The sequence below is a fragment of the Seriola dumerili genome, unplaced genomic scaffold, assembly GCF_002260705.1.
Source record: "Seriola dumerili isolate Sdu_G_001 unplaced genomic scaffold, Sdu_1.0 BDQW01000073.1, whole genome shotgun sequence".
Lineage (NCBI taxonomy): Eukaryota > Metazoa > Chordata > Actinopteri > Carangiformes > Carangidae > Seriola > Seriola dumerili.
In genome coordinates this window covers 3,590,986-3,614,975 of record NW_019174328.1, presented here as the reverse complement: position 1 = coordinate 3,614,975, position 23,990 = coordinate 3,590,986, and the positions used below count along the sequence as shown (strand labels likewise).

The 23,990-nt window shown below is 41.3% G+C and overlaps 1 protein-coding gene across 3 annotated transcripts in view; it reads left to right on the top strand.

The window, feature by feature from the left end:
- The window catches only part of inpp5a (inositol polyphosphate-5-phosphatase A), a 137,726-nt gene that overhangs the window by 71,984 nt on the left and 41,752 nt on the right, over nt 1–23,990 (top strand). For all 3 annotated transcript variants that reach the window (XM_022743827.1, XM_022743829.1, XM_022743828.1), the window contains exons 5-8: nt 8,024–8,087; nt 10,059–10,162; nt 17,314–17,366; nt 18,425–18,544. In XM_022743827.1, the coding sequence (XP_022599548.1) occupies nt 8,024–8,087; nt 10,059–10,162; nt 17,314–17,366; nt 18,425–18,544 (341 nt within the window). The remainder of the gene's footprint in view (nt 1–8,023; nt 8,088–10,058; nt 10,163–17,313; nt 17,367–18,424; nt 18,545–23,990) is intronic.

The following is a 23,990-nucleotide window of genomic DNA, read 5'->3' as shown; positions in this document are numbered from 1 at the left end:
AGGAATTTCTGACACCAGTGATATCTCCCACATGGTGAAAAGAACTACACACATGTCAACAGGCTGTCAGCAGAATGGCTGCAAATGCTCTACCTCTAGTTACATCAAAACAACACCCAATATTAACGCTAATACAATCCATCAGTTCATTTTATAGCAGATATACACTGTTTGTTTGTATCTGGTTTCTCTTGATAACGAACTGCTGCAACTGCATAACACAACAGAAGTAGCTCATTTAGGCTGTTTATCAGGTGTGACTACAAGGTTAGCACCAAGGGGTGTTTTTTTCGTGTTCCCCCATTCTGTCAATATTGTGAGGATCCCCCCCCCCAGTTTGTAACACAGGCTTTATGTTATAGATTTTGAAGTCTCAAGCCCAAGATGATGACATCACCAGGGCTATTTTTTTAGTGAACTGAACTTCATGTGTAATATTGGTGAATTGCCCCTTAAAGAACAAATACCTTTAATTATTTGTCGAACATCTGCTTTTTGTTACCTGATCTGATCTGACTAACCAGCACCACAACTGGCTTCTACTTTTGAGCCTGCAGGTTGTGTGTGAGGTGTAGCTGTGTTGAGTTCCAAACAAAATGCCCTCACCATGCCTCCATTTAATTTATTTTAACCATGAATTCATACAGAGTGTTCTGCCATGCAAAGTACCATTTTGCCCAGTCTCATTAAGAGGTCAACAGCAGCACAGGCCCCACAGGTGTAATCCCATTTACTTTGATCCTCAGTTTTTATGTCCTCGTTAAAAGCTGCTGGGGTAGCAACATGGTATTAGTAAATACGCAGCTGGAATATATATGAGCATTAATCATTCTTTCAGAACAGGGCACTGCTACCTTAATGGAAATTGTGGGTTGTGCAGAAATCCTGCATTGAAGTGAATTTAGATTGTTATTCTTTAATTAGGTCTGGAGTGATCTACCTTTCCTATAAGTATACAGCAAAATCTGCTCCACCACATTTCTTTCTTATTGCTTTATCAGAAGACATTTATTTAAACCAGCCTCTCTGAAAATAGAAATGAGGTGCTATTACTGTGTGTATGGGATATTTGTAACAAAGTTATCAAAGTCTTCCATCTGAATTATGCTGAAGAAGCCAATGATGTGGTCTACAGCAAAAAGAAAGCCTGAGCATTATACAGAAGCTCTTTTAAAGTCTGAGTCATATCATGTATACGCTTATTCACTTTTATTTATTTATTTTTTTGTTGTTGAATGTCATTGCTGTGATGGTTTTATTGCTTTAGACCCCTCTGCCGGGCAGGTTAGGGGAGCGACTGCACGACTGATGAGCGTGGCAGGAAATTGGCAGATGGAAGCATCCATTTCACCGCTAATTAGGGGGTCCAGAAGCCCGCCGACTGACAGGGTTCAACTGGGCAATGTAGTGCCTGCCAGCTCCCATCCCGTGCGCTTTATAAAACGCTCTTTAATTCTCCGGCACAATATCATTAACTTTGTAAGTGGATGAACACAATGGACAAGCAATTTAATTAACTTCTACCATTGAATGTTGGAGGGGAGACTAAATGAAATTAATGCACAATATTTCCCAGGGAGGCAGCCAACCTTGGGAGTGGGTCTGGATTGTTGGCAGGTCAGGCGCTGCCGTGGGTTTGGCCAATTATGCCTTGTTTAGACCCATCCATAATATTTTCTTCAAAAGAAAATAAAATCAGTGGTTTTGAGATCAATCATGAGCGCACGTCGCTCTGCATTCTGGGAGATTTTAGAATAATGAAGTGGAAGCCCGGAAACACTCTGCCAAAAGCCCTCACAGTCCAAAGCTAAATAAAATACAGGTATTATAACTGATCCATACAGCAGTGGGGGGGTTTACGTGGAATAAACCATAGATGGATGGATGGAGTATGAGAATGGGGAAATGTAGCAAATACAGTGGTTTCCGTTTATGGATCCAGGAATGGCAATAGGCGCCACCAATTCAGTCCAAGTTGAAATATCTTAACAAATATTTGATAGGCTGACATGAAAATTTATTTTCATGATCCCCAGAGGATGAATCCTGATGTCCTTGGTGATTCTCTGAATTTTCTTCTCTACCACCACAAGCAGGTTGTCATTAATGGTTCAGAGTGAAATGGATTACCATCCAATTTGGTGCAGACATTCATGTTAACTCTCCTGACTTTTATTTTTGCTCCATTCATCATCAGGTCAGAATTTCAGTTTGCTTTTCTATTTAACTGTTTCATTTCAAGTGACCAATGCAGCCTTTCACATCTGCTTGTGTGGTTTTTGATTTTTAATCATACATTAGAGACTCAAATATTATTAAAGCAGCTCAGTGTAAATCATCATCTGACCATATCCACCAGTCACAATGAGGTTCAGGTGGCCTGTCAGTGAATCCAAATGGAGGATCTGCTGTTCCTGTTTTAATTGCAAGAGATCAATACTAGTCCTGCTTTGCCATGTAAACCAATTTTCTTGCAAGGTTTGCTCGTGAGGTCTCTCATGGGGCCTGTGGAAGAGCATTAAGGAGAGTGAGCTTAATTTAAATCTTAATTACTGTGAAATAGATAAGTAAATTTATGTGAACATGTTTCCTTCTAGTATATCTTTGAACAGTCCAATTCCTTTCCTCTGTCTTAACCTTACCTATGCCCCCAAACACACACACACACACACACACACACACACACACACACACACACACACACACACACACACACATACACACTCACCCCAGAGACAAGAGCTCCTTCAGGACGTGACGGATGGCTCCAACACACAGGCCGCTTTCAAATCACAGGAAGTGACAGAGGAAGTTTTAATGAGAGTTTTGTCTGTGTATCCAGTCAGGCCTTCCAGGCAGCCGATGAATAATAGACACTGTGGCTCAATACTCTGAATACTCAATCAATGGCACTGGGAGAAGGCCTTGGCAAACACATATGGCAGCCCGGGGTGGGCGGTGGGCTCAGGAGGGGTAGAAAATACTAAGGCTTCTCCATCTCTGTGCTGAAAAAGCAAGCCATCTCTATTGATGCTGCTCACTTTTGTGCTGGGGTGTTTTCCTTGCCGGGGATGACAAACAGGCTGTTTGTGCAGTATTGGAGATTTGTGCAGAGAGGCTCCTGTGAAGGTGCTCTTTTAGCCCGGGATCCTGCATATCAATGGGTCCCTTGCTGGGACATGGAGGGCTGATCTTGAAATAGATATGTGGATTCTTGCATTCAGCAGCTGTCGTCAGAGCACATAGTGTGCTGCTCTATTGTCTGCTGAAGGATTCACCCTTCACACTTTGATTTGGAGTATGTTTAGAGTTTGGCCATATATGAATGCAGGTCTTAAGTGACTAATGAGGATATTATGTAGCTATTAGTCAGAGCTTATGTCTCTGCCTCCTGCTCTAAGCTGTTTTGACGTAGCATGTATGTCTGATGTATTGCAACACCATTTCTTCATGACAGCATATCTGATTGACCTTTCCAATAAGACTGTGTGTGTGTGTGTGTGTGTGTGTGTGTGTGTGTGTGTGTGTGTGTGTGTACATTTGTGAGTTTTTTTTTGTGGTGATGTTTTTAAGCGCAGGTTTATGTGAAAGTGTGGCATCACTTGTGATTTGACAGATGAGAAATAAACTGGAACACAGCCTATTTTGTCTCTGATGTAGGAGCAAGATTCCACCAAAAACCCAGAGGGGATATTTCTCTGAGGTGCCTGTAATGAGACTTGTAGCCCACACACACAGAGATAACTGTGATTACAGTGCAAGTATCACTTTAAAGATAAGTGCTGCTAAAGGATAATGACAGTTTATGACAACTCGAGTATAATTTTCGTAGTTTTGGCCATCATTCTTATCTGTATCAATAACACCGCACTCAGCAAGTTGTTGCTGAGATCTCAGCTTAAGAAAAACCAGCAGTCAGACTGTCAGGCAAAAAAATTAGTAACTTACTATGTAAGTTAATAAATTATTAAATAAGTTTTTACATTTTAAATATTTAATTTTCTCTTAATAAGTTAACTTATTAAATTAAATTTATTAATACTCTGGTATATAAAATGTTAGAAAATAGTAAAAAATTCCCACAATATTTTCCCAGACCCCAAAATGACTTTTCAAACTGCTTGTTTTTGTCAGATCAATTTCCAAACCAAGAGATATCCAATTTTATATCATAGAAGACCAAGAAAACCAGCAAATATTCACATTTGAGAGGGAATTTGGGGCGTTTTTGCTGAAAAAATGACAAAAGAAATCAGTCAACAAAATTGTTGCTATACTGTAAGTATGAAGAACACAAAAAACTCAGTGTTAGAGCTTCAGTTTAGCTCTTTATTTTCTGCTGTGATGTTTTTCAGCACAGAAACCTTCATTAGAGTAGTTCTTCCTCTTCTTTTTCTAGAGAATAGGCATCAACCTGAGGTGTGTAGTCGAGATAGTGTTACCACAATGAACAATAATCAAAATATAACAAACACACATTACACCATGACATCCAATGCTGTGCTGAAAGTACTGATGTAGACACACTGTAAAACCTAAACACACATAAAACAAATACTGTCCTGATCAAAACTAACAACATGTTTGAGTTAGCTTCCCTTGCTGTGGTGCTTTCAGATCATTTCATTTATTTTTCCTATTAAAACACTCATTGGACACATGTTCTCATTGCTGTGCTCCAGAAAGCCATAATCCTGCACTTTGCTAGTGTCTGGGGACAGCAGAACATTACCCTCTGAAGTTGTACAGTGACACCGTGATGACACTGGAGTGTGTATGTGTCAGCTCTCCTGGGACTGGCCACTCTCCCTTAGCACAGATTGGAGGTGAGACCTTGAAGAAAAATTATTACTTTTATGTTTGCTTTATGGCTCATTTTTCACATTATACGCAGAAAATCTATTCAGAGGTCACAGAATTCCTGCTTCTCGTCGTCGGCCAGAACTAATTTTTGCAGCCCTCGGTATCGATAAAGCATTCAGCGGAGCAAAGTATGCAGGCTATGTACTGCAGCTCTCAAGTCTCTATTTTCCACCAGCCAGTCTATTGGGACTTGTTCAGCCCATATCTGCAGGGGTTTTGGAAATGTCAACTACACACTTGCACGACCACACACACTCACACACGCACACGGAGAGCGAGCACAGTTGCCGTTGTGTCATTGTGCCCTTATCTGCGAGCAGTGTACCCAGTATGACTCGTGATAAGAGATAGCATTGCCAGAACGAGTCATAAAACCCAAGCTTTTATGGTGCGGTTATTGTCTTTCTGTCTACAATTATGGTGATTACTCATTTCCCCTTACCTCCCCCATGGCCCTCATGGTGCACTTAATAGACTGCATTTTACTAATGGAAAATTAAGTAGCCATCGTGGCAGTGGGGTTTATAAATATGTAAAATATACTTTTAATTATTTCAAGTGAATCTGGCAGCTAATCAATAAAGAGGGACGTGACAAACATACGTTTGACACAGGCCATTGTAAAGCTACTGGTAAAAGATAAGCATGGCCTGTCAGCGCAGTCCAGCCCTAATGAATATTTTGAGCCTGTCATGTAAGGAGACAAATGGATTAATTGCGCCCTGCTAATATAATAGCTTCTTCATGAAGAGTGCAGGAGGGAGGCAGAGGAGAGGAGAGGGAGCAGAGCAGCTGCGAGGCTCTGAACCCTGATGTCAAATAAATATTTATTAGGGTTGAGGGTTAAGTAGATTTTTGCGATTACACGGATAGCCACTTAAGCATAGTTGTTTATCATTTATTTGAAAATTGATTCATGCCGATTTGTTTGATGTCATATTAATTTTATTTTTAGTAGTCTCAGGGATTGAAGGCGTATAGAGGGATCAGCTTCCACTGCAAAAGAGACAGTGGCTGTTTGGCCTGAAAGTGAAGTTCAATTGATCACTTGTTTATATTTTTTTATTTTGTGCAGAGAATCATTATTCAGGAGTCCTTGCAGTCAATAATCTATTGAGTATATGAGTATGTTTTAATTACCCGATTGATCATTTTGTTTGATAAAAGCCAGAAAGTAGTGAAAAATGCCCGTCACAGTTTCCCAGATCCCAAGGAGAAATCTTTATATTTAACAGTCCCAAAGATTTACAGTTAATTAACAGTTTACAATACTGTAAAACAGAGAAAAGCAGAACATCCTCATATCCTTGCAGCTGGAACCAGTTAATCTTTGACTATTTAAACCATTAATCAATGACTAAAATTTTTGTCTGTTAATTTTCTGTTGATCAAGCAGCAGTAGTGCTTTGACTTTGCAGAGAAAATACAGCACTGCAATTTAATTTGTAATAGAAAGAAATATATCTTTTTTTTCCCCATAATTTCCCACGTGTCATATTTCAACACAGTCATTTTTATTTCACTACCCACTGAAATATTTACACAAACAGCAGCGGTTAGCACAGTGGCACCATTTTGACAAATAGCAGAGTTTTCCCTCTGTCGCCCTGTTTTCCTATCCATCTCTGTCTCCAAGTCTGTTGTCGGCACTTTAAGGTGAAAGAGAACATAAAGACAAGTGAGCACAAATAAGTGTGAGGGGGCCTTCTTCCTGGAAGCCGTCCTCTCGCAATGGGAAGCTGTGACCTTGAGTCCTGTGTTAGCCCAACGCCCCTCTGATATGCCCCCCCCCCCTCTCCTTTTTTCTCTGTCCTCCGTCAGAGCAGGAAAAGGAATGACGGAGGGAGGGGAGCGCGGCGGAGGTTCAGGTCACCAGCCGCTGTTCTCATCAATTAAATGTGCGACAGTGTTTTCCGTCGGCTGAACTTATATGTCAAGGAGATGGGCAGGACCTCATGTTTGTGCTTTTGACAAATCAGCAAATGTTTAATCTCAAGATGCGCCGGCACTCATAAATAATGCAGAGGCCAGGCCGGGCCCAAACTCTCTCCCAGCATGTCGGGAGAGACACATCTGCCCCCCGGCCTCAATAGGAAAATGCAAGAAAACATGAAATCCTCCTGCACGAGGGCCTTTTCTTCCACAGATGTCTCCTCCTTCTTTTGATCACACCCGTTCAGCCTGTTTTACTGTACCTGAGTCTTATCTCCCTGTTCAGTCTTATCTACTTCCTTCTAGCTCTGTCATTGTATTTCTTATCTTACTCTTTGTCTTTTGCCACGATTTCCTCTCTCTACTCACTTATGTTTTAATTTGGTGGCTCTGGTCTTCATAGCAAAAGTTACTCACCACCCTCTGCCTTTCTTTGAGGGGAAAAAGGAGTCTCAGAATTATCCTGAGCCAAAGGTCTGCTATCTCAAAGACACAGAGGATTGAGCTTGAGCTTTGCCTCCATTTGCCCTAAATGTAAAGAGGGCAACAGAAAGCAGTGTAGTGGACTGTGAACCGCATCAAATCCCCCTCTGCACGACTCGTACTTCTTCCCACAGACTTTGATTGGCTTGTCCAGCGACTGGGAAAGTTTCCTGATTGTTCACAGGGAAAATTAAGATTTTAAGCCTATTGAAGTTGATCTTTGCTCATTCAAAAGTCCATCTGAATGTGTCCTTTGAAAGCTCAAATTGTTGACTCGCCACATTAGAAGACTCTAAGCTGGAGAATGGGGTGTACTGAGTGTACTGTACGGAGAGCACGTTGCACCTGTTGTTGTGTAGTTGATGGTGTGTAGTGTTTGCCGCTTCCCATTGAGCGGAGCTGTGGGAAGTGTGCTGTGGAGTGTGTTAAAGAGTGCAGCTCTATACTTTCAGCCCAGTTTATTAGTGGAGCATTCTCACATGAAGTCCTTTGTACACTCAGCACTGTGAAAAGGTTATGAGCAGGGAAACGGGAGAACAATGTGATAAATTGTCGCTCCTGAACAGGTTTGAGATTTGGCAGAAATGGTGGGAAATGTTGATGAGTTTTAGCCGCTGCTTCATGTGGAGAATCTTCATCTGTGAAGGGATTTGGCAAATCTGGACTGGATCCAGATCCAGTCAAAAAATGAAAGTCTTAAAAAAAAGTATGGAATCATTCAATCATTCATTCTTTTCTTTTACAGGCTCTTGGAAGTTTCTACTTTATCCACGAGTCTTTGAAAAACATCCACCAGTTTGATTTCAAAGGTGAGTACCTCCCTCCAACACACTTCCTCATATACATCATCATCACCTCTGTGTTGAAATGAAATCCTCACATCCTGCCCCCTCATCCCACCCCTGCATATCACACACAACCATTCGCAGGCTATTCCCGCTTCCATCAAAACCAGCGAGCTAAGATTGGCTTTGAGGATAATGTAAAGGGAGCGCGACAGAATGGTAATGCTTATTAATATTAGGATTTAATTCATAAGATTTCGGGCCTACAGTAATGGTGTGTGGCGGGTTATTGGACAGTTACAGCGGTCCCATCAGCCTGCGGTGTCAGAGGGCCCCGGGGGCCAGCGGCCGCGCTAATTAAAGAAGGGATATAGATGTGGAGGCACCTTGCTTCCTATTAGACCCAAGTCAGCATTAGCACCAGTTACCCCAGTGAAGGACAGGGCGAAGGCAGGGGAGGGGTCGAGAGGGGAGAGGACCACTCCCCTTGTACACACAAGATTTGATTTAAAATCAGAATTACATAAACTACTGTACATACCATGTAGATTTGTTTTCTTTTGTAACAGGCCTTTTTCACAGCGGATGTTTAGACCTGTCACAGTAAGAAACGCACAGGTGGCACCAACAACATGAACAATGCCTTTGTTTTGTTCAAGTGTCCCAGTAAACCATGACGGTTTGACAGCGAGCCACCCTGCGAACAATACCAGCACCCTGAAACTGAAACCGCTAAATGGAATTCAGCCATTATTCATTTTAGTATGTACACCTGTGCTTTTCCTTCTGCTGTGGAAAAAGCCCGTGGATGATCATCAAGAGAGAAATGAAGGCTCCTGCTACAGTACGGTCACCCTGCAGGTGTAACGGATACAACACTCAAACAGAAAACAAAACAAACTGTGGCTTTACACAATTCCATATTTTTTCTCCTTAGGCCTTAAATGTGTAAAAACTGTGTTTTTCAACTTTCATCATACATTTTAAAGATCGTTTTCTCATAGATTTTAGTGCAAAATGCAAATAATAGAATCTCTTAAATGAAAAATGTGATGCAGCTTTAATTTTTATACAGAACTTTTTAGGAAAAGGCAACTCTTGATAAAAACTAAATTGAAGAATAAAAATGATCAGATTGATTTAATATTGTCATCTTGTCGATACTGTCATCATATGATTCTGATCAAAACAATTTGTTGTTGCGCCCATAAGTGACACCAGTTCTCCCCCAGACACATTAAATCAACTTTTGATATGGAGTTTTTAGGCACGTTGCTTGTGTTGCACTGTCAGGTCAGGACAGTTGTATTTATGTTGGCCAACATAACAATTTAAAACTTTGTGTCAGGAGACTTTACAATCTCGACAACATACACCACAGTCTGTCCTTAGACGCTGAGTTCAGATAAGGAAACACCCTGGGATGAAAACGTTAAACCTCAGAAAGACCAAGAAGGATGAACCCGTCTTCCAGGACAGACAGACTCGCAATAGGTTCTTTATCAACCTTGTTATTTTATGTTAATGTTATGGTAAACACAGAGTAAATACTGCAGCTGTTTCTAAAGTCTTACTGAAATCATGTTCATACAAGAGAGTTACCTCAGTCTTCTCTGAGGTCTTTACTCAGGATATATATGATCTTGATTCACTTGAGTCAGTATTCACACACTGCAGCAGTCTTCCTCTGAGATAAAAAAGAGACATATCTTTATTTTAAATTTTACCCACGTTGTGACCTCTCACACTCTTCTTTTAGCTGAATGCAGATGTTCCTCATTCTGACCAGCAGGTGGGGCAGTTGTCTGAGGAAGGCCAGGTGGCTCCTGCTCTCAGCTCGCTCTAATGGTGTTAGGAGATTCTCAATCACATCATGGGGTCTCCAAAAATTAACCTGCCATGTTCATAACATTAAACTGGCTTCCTTGCTCTCCACCTCCTCCCCCTCTCTGTCTCTATCTCTTTCTGTCTGTCCTCCTTCCATCTCCCCTCCAGCCAAGAAATTCAAGAAGGTGGTGGGGAAGGAAACCTGCTCAGAGACACTAGAAAGCACACCTTCGCTGGAGAAGGAAAAGTTTCCGCAGGATTACTTTCCTGAGGTGGGTTCTGTGGTAAACACACTTGACTGACTGATGGTGGTGATGTTGTCTAATGACGGCTTCCTGTTGAGACGCTGACTGACAGATATCGCAGAGAGGACGGTGGATGTGTGTCAGGACAAATGAACACGCAGGACAAGTCTACGCATATAATTTAATGTTATGTATAATATAGACACATGAAATTTGATACATTAAATTAAAAAAAGATAACAATTTATACAAAATAGAGATTTCCCTTTCCCAACTTTTTATTGATTTTTAAAAAGCCATTTCATTTCCTGTGTCTCTTTTCTTTTGTTTTACAGTCCAATTCTTTTTCTGCTTCAAGGAAATCCCTCTGACACATGGCTGATTTGAAAACAAATCAGTCAAAAAATTCAAATTGTGAAACGGAGAAAGTCCTCGTTGTGTCTGCCGTGTCCCGCAGAGCAATTCTCTGCTCACTCCACTGTGTTCAGTTTGCTGGTTTTCGGTGCGGTGTGTGCCATCAGGGGGGGAGCTGAGCGCTGAGCATAGCAGTGCTGATATAGTAATAAAGAGCACGACTGCCCGTGTGTCATCCCTGCACTCCCCACTCATCTGTCAACCATGCTCCGACGGCCGCCTCTGCAAATATATGCAAAACAGATGGATACGGCCCCTTCACACACTTCCCCCCAATTTCCGTCTCTTTCACACACTGCAGGACCCCCCCACCCACTCCCAACCTCCTCTCTGCCCACCCTGAGCCACCCTAGACATACACACAAACATATGCATTCACACACACCCCAACAGCCTCACGTCTCTGGTTTCCCATTTTCCCATTCCAGAGATGATCTAAAACCAATTACACTGATTGAGGCGCAAAGCCATTTAAAATGATTACAGCGAAGCATTGTTCTGCGTTTAACAGGACAAGCAAAGAAAACCACAAAACAAACCTGGCACAGCGTACTGTGAGAAGGATGAGGGGAGTGATGTAGAGAGAAAGGAGGTGTATGGTGTATGGTGTGTGTGTGTGGGGGGGGCAGATGAGAAAAGTTTTGCCCGGTGATTTATGCCTCTTTCCCGGCTGGGATATGAATCTGGGATGATGCTCCAGAGAGCAGCACTCCAGATAATGTTAGCCCATTTAAAAAGAGCAGATTTGTGTAGTCTATCAGGGTCGCCGAGTATTTTTTTTTTCTCCTGTCTCCCTCCTCCTCCTGCTCCTCCCCTCCGTAGTGAGAAATTGGTTGTTATCATAGATCACAGATACTGCTCAAACCTCTTATGAAAGATGAATTAATTTCACTAATGCTTTAATGCAAAGCTCTCATGAGGGAGGCAGACTGGTGATAACCCCTGCCTCGTCTCCGCTTCCTCCGCTAGTGATTTATGCCCTCTTTTAGTAGATGAAACCGCCTAGATTTGCCATCCATCTGCAGCTTTGAGGAATCCTATTACACAGGAATCCTGGACCAGACAGGACGCCACACAGAGTCCTGAACCAGGTGCTCGAGTCCCGGCTCGCTCAGTTTTTGGATCCTGACACCCGAACCAAATTATTTAAAGTTAACAAAACAGGCCAGGTATCTTATTTACATGCTCATAAGTTATTTTCCAGTGCAACTAAAAACTTGGATTTGAAACTGATCCAGGAAGGTGAGAGAGTGACAGCAGACAGCTCAGGTGGCTGATGGGAGACAGATGTGTGTGTTTCCCTGCTTGTGTCTTTACCTTTACGGGCCCCCATTAATAAAGTGTCACTGACTGAGATGCTGATGACATCATGGTGGGAGGGCTTGGTGTATGTGTGTGTGTGTGAATGTGTGAGTGTGTGTGTTTAAGACAGAAACAAAATGTCATTCAGTACATTTCAGAGCACCTGAGTGGTACATGGTGGTTTAGACACAGGAAGTGTGTGTCCATAAGATTGCGAGTGCAGAGCAAGGCTGCAACTAGCAATGATCTTAATCCTTGATTAATCTGTCAATTATTTTCAAGATTAGTTGATTGATTGTTTTGTTTGTAGAGACCACCAGTTTCACAGAGGTGATGTCTTCAAATTTCCCAACTCAAAGATTTTTAATTGTCAATGATATAAAACAGAGAAGAGAGTTTGTTCTCTTTTACATTTAAGGAGCTGTTGTTTTTGTTTCAACTTTTTTTAAGTATGTTTTTTGGGCTTTTTTATGCCTTTATTTGATAGTACAGTAGAGAGAGACAGGAAATGGGGAGGCAGAGAGGGGGAATGACATGCAGCAAAGACCGTCCGATGCCGGACTCGAACCGGGGCCGACTGCAGCGAGGACTGTAGCCTCTACACATGGGGCTTAGACCACTACGCCACACGACGCCCCTGTTTTAACTTTTTAAACTTGAAAGGTGACTCAGATGAATAATTGATTATCAGAATGGATTAATTTCTGTTGATTCATTAATCGATTAACTTTTAGCTCTTGATCTCCCAACCAGTGCAGAAGGAAAACAATCAGAAATTAAACCAGACAAATCTTTTTTTCTTTTTTTTTTGTCTGAATAATAATTAAAATGTGTTGGAAAGATCCATTTTAATTTAACCTAAATCAGGCTCATGATGATTTAAAAGTGGCCAAACTTATTGTCATAAAATAAAATATTGGCTATTGGCTAATATTGGCACTTCCATTCACACTTTCTGCTCGTGGCTCTTTCTTCTCCTAGTTTGATTCTGATTTAAGTGACAACCCCTCCGTATGCAAAACATCAGTTCTTTCCGTAATCCCAGCCTGAGTTATAGCTGTAAGTGAAGGGGAGAGAAGCGGGAACATTAATTGAAATGCTGAATAAGAAGGAAGTGGACAAAATTGTAGGCGCATTTCTTTTGAAAGGTCGCCGTGATGGATTTGGCGGCTTGTCGTTTCCCGTTGTTCCGTCAATCTCTCCATCTCCCCAGTGGACATTAATATATTTATTTGTTTGGCGCGGTAATACATGCCTCCAAAAACCATTGCATCATAAGGATTTGTCATTGCCTTATATAAATAAAGTATACGACCCAGACCTTAATGTGCCCTTGCTATTGATTGTTTTACACAGCCGGAGAAAAAAGAGAAAGGAAGAAAATAGGCGACAGGCTGTAGATCAACATCCATATGAGTTTCTATTTGTTGTTTGGCACCATGAGCGTGTCCATAAAAGCATTGACTTTTCATAGCCTTTTAGTGCCCTCTGTAGTAAGCTCCGATACGGGGCTGTGATTACTTTCAAGTTCTGCCCCTGATGAAAGTTAACTTCCTTCACATTTTCCTCCTTTGATTTAAACCCCACATGTGATTCATAGATGCGATGCGTACGTTAAGGAGATGAAGTCATTTAAACTGGCATTGCCTGTAAAATGCTCTCTGCATTTATCACCAGACAAGACACCTGTGACACAGATGCTGTTGTCGGTGACAGGTGTGATCCATGAGACTGCAAGCAGCTCATAAATGTGGCGATAATGTTGAAATGAAAGCCAAATCAAGGCTTTCTACACTCATTTTTTCGAAAACAGAAGGATCAGAAAAAACACTTCAGTTTACTTCAAAACTCTTTTCAGGATGTTTTAAATCGTTTTGCTTTCAGCTTCTCACCATGTGGATTTTTAGAGCTCTCGACATTGTTGCATCGTGTTTACTGCAATATGTGAGTGGTGACAATGACAGAGACTGCCCTCTGTACTTGTGGTACATCAGAACACACACACACACACACACACACACGTACTAACGTGTGTTGTCCAGTTATATAAACCCAATGTGAGGCCTCTCTCTTATTTGATGGGCCCCCCTGGATGATGGAATAAAGATAAATGTGACTGTCTACCGGGGCACAAATCAATCAGCGTTTGTGTGTATTACTTATTACTCACAGTGCATTTCTGTCACGGGGCTTTTGTGTAACCCCTCCTCACACCCCCTCCCTGTCCGGCACTCTTCTATCACCCCCCCACCACCACCACCAAACATCACCCAGCCATAATATTATTTATGGGGGTCGGACTTTGAGCTGAAATATAAGAAAGGTCAAAGAATCAAACGGGATGGACCGGGAAATGGTGATGGGAGGGTGTTTTAGACAAGGACTGGGAGCAGGACCGTGTGTGTGTGTGTGTGTGTGTGTGTGTGTGTGTGTGTGTGTGTGTCTTGACTGTGTCACGTCTGACATTTTATAGACGCGTAATTTTCCATTGGTCACAATTGGGGAGTTTTATGTAGTGGTCTCAAGTTTCAAGTGAATCTGATGGTGTGTAGTTTCCTCTCCCTCTTATCTTGTTTTTTTTTTTTTTTTCTTTTTGCTCTATCTCATGTCCCTCATCTTCTGTGTGTGTGTGTGTGTGTGTGTGTGTGTGTGTGTGTGTGTGTGTGTGTGTGTGTGTGTGTGTGTGTGTGTGGTGGTCAGCTTGTATATGTATTGGCCAACACCCTTGGATGTGACCCACTGTGTAGCTGCCGTTCATCACTGTCATGGGCGGAGACGCCATCGCTGACCTGTGGAAGGTCAGCCAATGTCAACCCAAGCCTTGTGACCTTTTACCGTTGCCCTTTGACTCCAACCCTCGTCCCCGCTCAGTGACTCTTTACAGCCACCAATCCTGATATATGATTTGATTACAGGTCACTATCCATTTCATCTAGCTACATCCTCTATTCTAAATAACAGCGACATAACATATCAGAGAGCAAATTGGCTAAATTCATCCGTTTTTTTAAAAAGATGGGTGTGTGTGTGTGTGTGTGTGTGTGTGTATGTGTGTGTGTGTGTGTGTGTGTGTGTGTGTGTGTGTGTTTGTGTGTGGATGGGGGAGGAAGGGGTGATGATGATGTTTCAGCAGGAGATTAAATGGGGCCGGACAGCATCTGTGTCATCATCTCTGCTGCAATATCAGCTGCAGCAACCAAATCATGATGTCATCATGTCAACCAGTCGAAGGGGACACTTTTCTTCTTCTGCACTTTGATTGATTGTGTGAGATAATCATCTTAACTAGACTCCTATTACAAAATAAAAGCACTTAAATTTGGTAAAGAAAAAAACATATGAGTGTATTTTTTTAAACTTTATGATATGTGGATGCATGTTTTACTTGACTGCGATGGTCGTCCACATGATTACTGTGTGTGTGTGTTCTGAGCGTGTTTATAAGCAAGCGATGAAGCAGGGGGTCAATCAGTCATACGTGGAGGAAATGGGGCAATCTGGGGCCGGGTGTCAGGGGAGTGATGGATTTTAATGCTGCGATTGTAGTTAATGGCTCTTTAAATTAAATCGAGATTAAACGTCTCTGGCTCCAGTCAGAGCTTGTATGTACTCTGAGCAAGTACCCCCCCCCCCCCCCCAAACACTCAAACACTCACTCTTCATCTTCTCCATCCTCATCCTCCCCACTCTAAGACTTTCTCCCCTCAACTTACTTCAACAAACACATACGGTGCAGTAATGGATATTCCATGCAACAAAGTCATGTTCAAGTCAGTGTCTATACATTTTGTGTACATAAACACATGAATGTGATTACTGCACTTAGTTACTCAATCCTCATTGCTCGTGTTTATCTTTTAGATATATTGAGTTAGTTTAAAAAACATATTTCTTCAAGTGTAAGGTCAATCAGTTTTGATGCAGTGTGACACTCACATCTAATTCCATTTGCTCCTTTCAAAGTCACAATATTGGGACAGCGAGTTATAATTGGGCCCATACATTCTGCCGAGGCAGTATGGATTAATTCAAGTATGCTAATGTAATTCAATTTGATACAGTTAATCTTGTACTAATGCAGATTGAAGGATGTGAGGTGCAATCAAATACCTCTTAGCCCTTTAATTTGCATCTAAGATTTTTAAATAAAATTAGTCAATTTGTAATTTTGTGACCTGGCCCATAATTAGTTTATTCATCACTGCAGTTAACTCCCCATCAGGAGTATCGGAGAGAGATGGACAGAAAAAGAGAGAGGCTGAGGGAAAGAGACTTATTTATCTATTCAGAATGAGAACACTCACAACATCAATTTGTCTCTCATTTAATAACCAGCTTCATGGTGAATCATGTGCTGTTTGAGAAAGAGCTTTGGACTTGTGATTGGATAATTAACTCGAGGCTGGTGGGATCTGATCAAACAGCTGCATACTAGATGTCTACATGCTATGCTTTTTATATTTTGTATAACTTTCACCGAAACAGGTTGTAGGTTCTGGATTGAAGCCGTTCATACAACACTTCTCTGTGTTATTTGTCATTATTTTTCATTATTTATTATTTATCAAACATGTTGCAAATCAACTGACAAGAAATTTCAAACTGACTTTTGAAGTGACTGAAAAATCAAATGTATAGATACATTTTTGACTTCTGGCTTCCTGCCTGTTAACAATGTCTACATATTATTTGTATGTATTTATGTGTTCTTTAAGTGTAAGGCTGCAACTAATGATTACTTTCATTATAAATTAATTTGGATATTATTATTATTATTCTCTATAAAATGTATAAATCCAACTTACATTAATGCTGTCAAATTGCTTGTTTTGTCCAACCTACTGTGCAAATCCTGAGGATATTTTAATTAATTACATATAAAACACAAGAAAGTAACAAATCCTAATTTATATATTATAAGAATGCATCATATTTTGTGTGTAAACAATCTTAATGCGCACAGTAAATTGTAGCTGTAACTGTCAGAAACTGTAAATGTAGTGGAGTTAAAAGTAAAAATGTTGTTAAGTATAAAATATCATCAGACTGACCTGTTTTAGTTACGAACAAGTGCTTCAAAACTGTATCTAAGTGTAGTACTTGTGTAAATGTACTTACTTTGTAACTAAGTACTTCTCCTACTACTCCTAATCTATTCATTGACAATCATGTTTATCTGTATCTATTCATCAACAACTTTGTTCTGAAAGTGAGCAACTTTTATTCAAAAGTTTCATTTCATTGAAACCTTTAAAATTTGATGGATGAAAATTGAACTAAAAGTTTCTGATGGTGTTGAAAAAGGTAAAATATGAACCTGCTCTCAGGTAGTGGACATTGTTACTTCTCTTCCATAAATCATTTGATGCTGTTACTTTAATTTGCCTCATTATGACAGTTGAAGCCTCAGTAATGTCAAAGTCTACCACTGTCATGCTGAATTGAGTCTCTCTGTTCTGCAGTGCAAGTGGTCCAGAAAGGGATTCATCAGAACTCGATGGGCCCTGGCTGACTGGTGAGTTTTATTAATAAGTCCTTTCAATGACGCTTCCCACCTCATATCTGTTCAACCTTGAATCATTACAACTGTATCATTGAGATTAGAGATGAACATCTAACCATGTGAATCCTGTCTGGCTTCGCCCAGAAGCCACTGCAAGCTGTGTGTGCTGTGGTATCACAGACAGTACAGACACACACACACACACACACTGAGTTACATAGCTGAATCCTCTCCGGATAGTGTCCCACAGCAGCAAGCGGCGATTTGATTACACGTAATCATGTTAGTCAAGCAGTTGCATATGACAGATGACAAAAAACATTACATGCAATTGAACCTGTATGGGATGAATACAAACGCTGGCTTCCAGTGTGCAGAGCAGGGAATAGAAGGGGGGGTGAGCAGGCTGAGGGGGAGAAGAGGCAGGGATTGTAATCTAATAGAGGGATGACATGAGAACTAAAGAGCTGAAACGGTAAGCATTTAATAGGGGCATGACGTTTGACAAGAGCAGCAGAAAGAGAGACGCTGGTGAAGAATAGGGAGATCAGATCAGAGATGGGATAGACAGAGATAGCGAAGACCGTGCATGTATTCATCTGTTCAGGATGTCACTGTAGAATAAACCCCCTTGAGATAAGAGCAATTCCTCTGGGTCACCCTGCTGAACATTATACTAACAAAACACCCCAGATTGGCAGGATGAGCAGGGCGGTGTTCATCACTGTACATTGAGCTATCTTGCTTTTCCCTGACAGGACAAACTGAAAGGAAGCCGAGTGTTTTCACTGGTAGATATACGTATATGTTCACATGCTTGGGTTAAGAAGTGGTTACAGAGTCTTAATACATTTTATTTTATGCTGTTTACTTGGTGGATAGTATTTGTTACTCTGTCAGGACAGATATTTAAATAATGTTTAGCAAGTTGTAAATTTCAGAAATATACCAATAGTAGAGTAAGAAGAACAGTTTTGTCACTTGGAAATAAACTTCAAATATTTAATATTCTACATATTTATGTGGTTCTAGGGGAAGATGCTCACTCACACTTTGTTCTTTCATCCTAGTGCCTTTGATCTGGTCAACATCCACCTTTTCCATGATGCTTCCAACCTGGTGGCCTGGGAGAAAAGCCCCTCAGTCTACTCTGGGACCAGGCAGAAGGCCCTTGGCTACGTTTTAGACAGGTTTGTACGCACTGGACACCACCTCTGTTGCTCTTATGTTTTCATCTACCCACTACATCCTTGACAGATCAAGGGAAGAGACTAACTGTGTCTTCCATGACTAGATGTTGTCAGACTTGTCACTGTTTAAAGTGTTTGCTGGACTCACTCTCTGTGTAAAGTGTCTACTCTTAATTGAGAAGCATAATGAAATGAAATTAAGCAGGAAGCCTTCTGCTTATTTGGCAGTTTTTCAGATGACCTGTGAAATGTTGTTAATATATTTTGAAGGTAATAATGTCTTATAAATAATAATAAAACGTATATATAATGATAATAAATAAACTTATATAACAATAATAATAAAAGTTGTTCAGATTTATAGACTATTTAATCAAAAACTCTGACTGAGAAAGAACCAGAAAAAGCAGCTGACCACTTGATCTGACTTTATTTGTGATGTTTTGTCCAGTCTTCATCAGGTAAAATTCATATGGACAAACAGCACCAGTACCATATATACATATATATATACTGTATATATATATTTTTTTTAAAATATATTATTATTATTTTATTTTTTTTGAAGACATATACATATAAAGAAATATATGTAAAGAATGTGAATTGCATTTAAACAAAAAGGTAGTAGTAGCTAGTCACAAATCCACATTTTGTCTGATGTGACAAAACCTGTATTTATATTGTAAAGGATGATTTGAGTGAAACTGAACAGGAGAGGTACAGCAGAGAAGGATTCAGTCCTAGACCAGTGGGATTACATCTGTCTGTGGAAGTAGGGGGTCTTACTCACTACACGGTCTGTGAGTTCCCAAGTCTCTTTTATCTGTTCTTTTTCTGTCCCTCCCTCTAACTCCTTCTTACTTTCCAACATTTTCTGTTTTTTTTGTGTGATCTAATCCTATATTCATCCTCATTTCTGTCCCACTACTGTTAAATGGAAGAAAGCTACACGTCTGTCTATAACACTTTGGTCCAGAGCAAGATATCTCAAAAAATACTTACAAAAAAATTGATATGAAATTTGGCATTGATTGTCCTGGTATCCAGAATGAGTTGGATTTTCTGGTCCTCAAAGGATGAAACCGAATTTCATTGCCATGATATTTACCATATTCATTCTGCCGAGAGAATGAACTCTTTCCATTTTGGAAGGTGCATGAGTTCAGCCCTCAGGTCTGTTTTTCAGCTTTGCACATTAGATATGAAAAATTATTTCCCTGATATCAATTAAGTTTGCTATAAGTGTTCATAGTCCACAGAGGATGAACCTTTAAGTTTTTGTGCCTCTATTCCTATAGCACCAACATCAGGCAGAAATGTCCAGATCTATTTGAGGTGTATTGTTATTTAATAGGCAGTTTATGCTATATTTACATTTGTGCTCCCAAGAGGATCAACCATTAGAATTAATTAAACATTTTTAATTACCCTGGCAGGGGTGTGGGAATTCTTTAAAGTAATGGTAAAGATTTTTTCAGTCTGCACTGAGTATAGCCAGCCTCCATACAAACAGACCAGGCTATCTATTCATAGGCCACGGTAATGTGATTTATGGGATATCCATTTGCAGCGGAGCAGAATGATAGAGTACATGGTGCAACCCCTGCTCCCTACCTGGCCATGCTAACACAGAATAAAAGCCCAGTACCAGCCTCGCGGCAGGTGACCTCCCATTCAAATAGCATCAGAATGCACGACATGGCTCCCCGCCACCTCGACTTTGAATAACTACATGCATATATGGGTGGCATATATTATCTCCAGGCTTTCTGATGTGCATGAATTATGAGGCACTTTTTAAAGTATCCTCTCCAAGGCCATATTTTACCTGTGCTTCATTCTTGATTTGATGAAAGAATGGTCCGCCTTTAATGGACAGGGAAGTGGGAGTGTTTTTCAAGAATATGGCAGCTTTTGCTATTTTTATTACGCTGTAACTTACCTGGATTTACTGGCATCATGAAGTTTGAAAAGGACCTCTGTTGTTGCTTACATTCACGTGTTTTCATTGTATTTCCGCTGCTTTCATCATGCTTTTGCAAGTTGATTTATTTTTAAAGGTTCCCTTGTAAATACACCTAATAGCAGAGTCCCTCAGTTTTCGCTGGGTGGCTGAGTGGGATTGAATTGAAATTGTGTTGGCTGAGTTGCAGTTTCCATGCTCCCTCTTTCTAAATCCCCTTGTGTTGGGATGGTAACCCTGTTGTTACTTCTGGGCCATATCATTTAAAGGTTCTTTTTTGACAGGGGTGGGGATGAGGGGTAAGTGGTGTGAGGCAAGGTGGTGGTGGGGAGGTCGTTATATGTTCCGGCTACCCTGGTATTCCTTGCTAGGGGCACAGGGGTGGGATAGTGGGGGCATCGCGCCTCAGTCGCTCACTTTGGGGGAAACTGTCGGGCCCAGATCCGGAGCACCGAAGTGAGAAAAAGCTGGCGGTGCAGAGGGAAGGGAGGAGGAGCACAAAGGGTGCTTGGGCTCTGTAAAGGGCAGTGAATAATGGGTCGGTCCTTTCACAGAGGCTGCTAACCTTTTGGCAGCCACCAGCAAACTCCATTCTCCTCTGTCGATCTGGGAGGACAATGTGCCCAGGCCAGGCTTTGAATGAAGCGCTACCACCAACAGTGTTCCCATTCAGCGGCTGGTTGGGAACCATCTTTTTGGCTATTGTCCTAACTCTGACTCCTACCCCCAGAAAACAGAGCAGGAAAAGGGACAGGGGGAATATCTAAAGCCAAACTCCCCCCTCCTTCCCTCTTCTCTCTCCTCTCTCCCTCTCTGAGCTCTAATCTCTCATTGCGGAATGGGAGGAAGAGGAGGGGAGGGGTGCTGCTGAACACACCACCAGCCAAGATCCATGAGGCAGCCGGCACAGGAGCTGATCACACAGCAGTGCTGGGGACAGAGCTCTGCTGCCGGGCATCAAACTTCAGCCTCCATCTTATCTGGGGCCCAGGCCTAATAATGCAGCTTGCAGCCCATTGAGAACACATCTGATAAGCCTTTTCCTCTGTGGCCCTTTTAACTGCTAAACGGTGTTTATCTCCAAAGTGCTTCAAGGCCTCGGGGGAACAATGCTGAGAAGGAACAGCGTTTAGCCGGCCAGACCTCACTATTGAGTCACATCAAAAAAGCACTGCTCTAAAGCCTGTGCTGATGTGTGGGCCACTTCCATGAGAGCAAAGCAAGGCTCTGCTTGAAATGCTTTCCCTGCTTGTTTTCCTGTCCTTTGAAAATGCACATATGTGTTCAGGGCTGCATCAAGCATTATTTACATTGTTGACTCAGCTATGCCTTGATGTACAGAGATCATTGTTTTATAATCATGTCAAGGTTTAATTGATTTTGTGTGCACACAATGTAAAAAAAACTCACTATTTCTTCTTTATTTTTTAAGAATATTATTGAATCTGACACAAACTGCTGTAAAGGGACAAGATACTAGAGTATGCAGTAAAATGTATGTGTATTTATTTTAATCTGCCCGAGACAGCTGATGTAATGGAAGTGATAGTGTTAACCCCGGCCTCTCTAGAGGATGGAAAACATGGCTGCTAAATGAGCCTGTGAAATGATAGCATGAGATAAAATCAACAGTTTTTTTTTTTTTTTTTTCGTCTTCCTTGAAAAAAATCCCTTTTGTGTATTGGCATTTGTTTCTTTTTTCCAACCCCCATTCAGGGTGCCTGGTCCGGTTCAGGGGAGAACAGTTTTACATTACAACTGTGAAATCCTGGCATAAAGGCGTCCTTTGTGGCGCGCCATTATTTTCACACAAATATAGTCCATTGTCACAGTGCTGAAGTTAATTTGATCAACATTGGGGACATTTAACTGTTTTGTTCGCTGAAAAGACTTGTTTCATGCTCATTTTCGGGGCATTGAAAAGCAATGATTGGCAGAAAAATAATGTTGCCGTTAACAATTCAAAGCAATTAGTTTCCCATGGGGAGGCAGTGGGCCGCACTGGCCACCACACAGCGATGCTTTGTCATTTTATGGACGGTCATCAGTCAACTGTCAGAGTGTCTCAAAGAGCCCTCCAATCTAAATGTTTCCCTTTAGGCTTTTCCCAGAACAACAGGCTGAAAGAGGGGAGAAAGGCCGGCTAGTTTCCAGCCAATAGACATGTTGAGCTGCAAGAGGGAGGACTGGATAATCACAGGGAGATTCTCCATAAAGCCTGAATGAATTTATTAAAGAGACTAGTGTGTGCATGTATGTGTGCGTGCGTGCGCATGTGTGTCTATGCATGTATATATGCTAAGCGATCACATTTTCCAGTGCAGCGTCCATGTCATAACATGTACAATACAATACAATTCCATTTTTTCTGATTTGTTTATATCTGGTATCTAAATGAAAAGTAGGCACTTGTCTGGCTATACACGAATTACACTGTAACAATGTTTTGTGTGTGTGTGTGTGTGTGTGTGTGTGTGTGTGTGTGTGTGTGTGTGTGTGTGTGTCCAGGTGACCATGTGAATATGTTTGTGGTGTCACTGTGAGATTCTGAACTGCCTTCTCACCCTGGGAGGCCTCCAGGAGCAGAGGTTAATCTTCTCCAGTGTCTCTCTGCTCACAGAGCTGTTTATTACACACACACACACACACACACACACACACACACACACACACACACACACACAGAGTGCAGCAGTCACTGTGAGACAGGGTGAGGGACATACAGACATCACCATTTCTTTAGCACCTGAAAAGAGCTCATGTTCCCACAGTTTGTATTTATCAGTGTTGCCAGAATTATAACTTGTAAGTTAATAAGAAATTTAATATTCACATTATGAAGCCAGTATCGTGGCACGCAGCTGAAGTAATCAAGTGGAGTGTTTCCCAGGATTCCCAAGGAGACAGGTTTTGATGTTGGTTGGCTGCTCATCATTTTATCAGCTGGTACTGGCTCGCCTGCAATAACCTGTCTGGGAGACTGGGGCAAATAACCCCCCTGCCCCCCACCCCCTATTGTCCATGTTCCCATTAGCATCAGTTCATGGTAACTGGATAAGACTCAATTCATTTTGATATTTAATTTTGGTGCATTTCATCTTTTTAGGAAAACACACCATATGAGCACAATATAACTTAAAATAATAAAGTCTCATCACTAGATTTGGACACAGGGTATTAAGATTACATAATAATGCAGAATCTAGTTGATGCTGTACTTTAGCGTGAATTCCCTAACAAATTTAAAAGTGATCAAATGACCAAAAGCCAGTTGACACACAGGGAACCTGGGGCTATTGGGAACACTGGAGGTCTGGGACCATGAGGAAGGTGCCAGCTTTGCCCAGCTGGTAATCCAGCCTCGACTACAGGTGGTGTGTCATTCACTTCCTGAAATTATAGAATGATGTCCAATCCAGTCCATTTTATACAAAAGTCCATGCAGTGAAGATTCAGCAGACACTTCGCAGGGACAGTCAG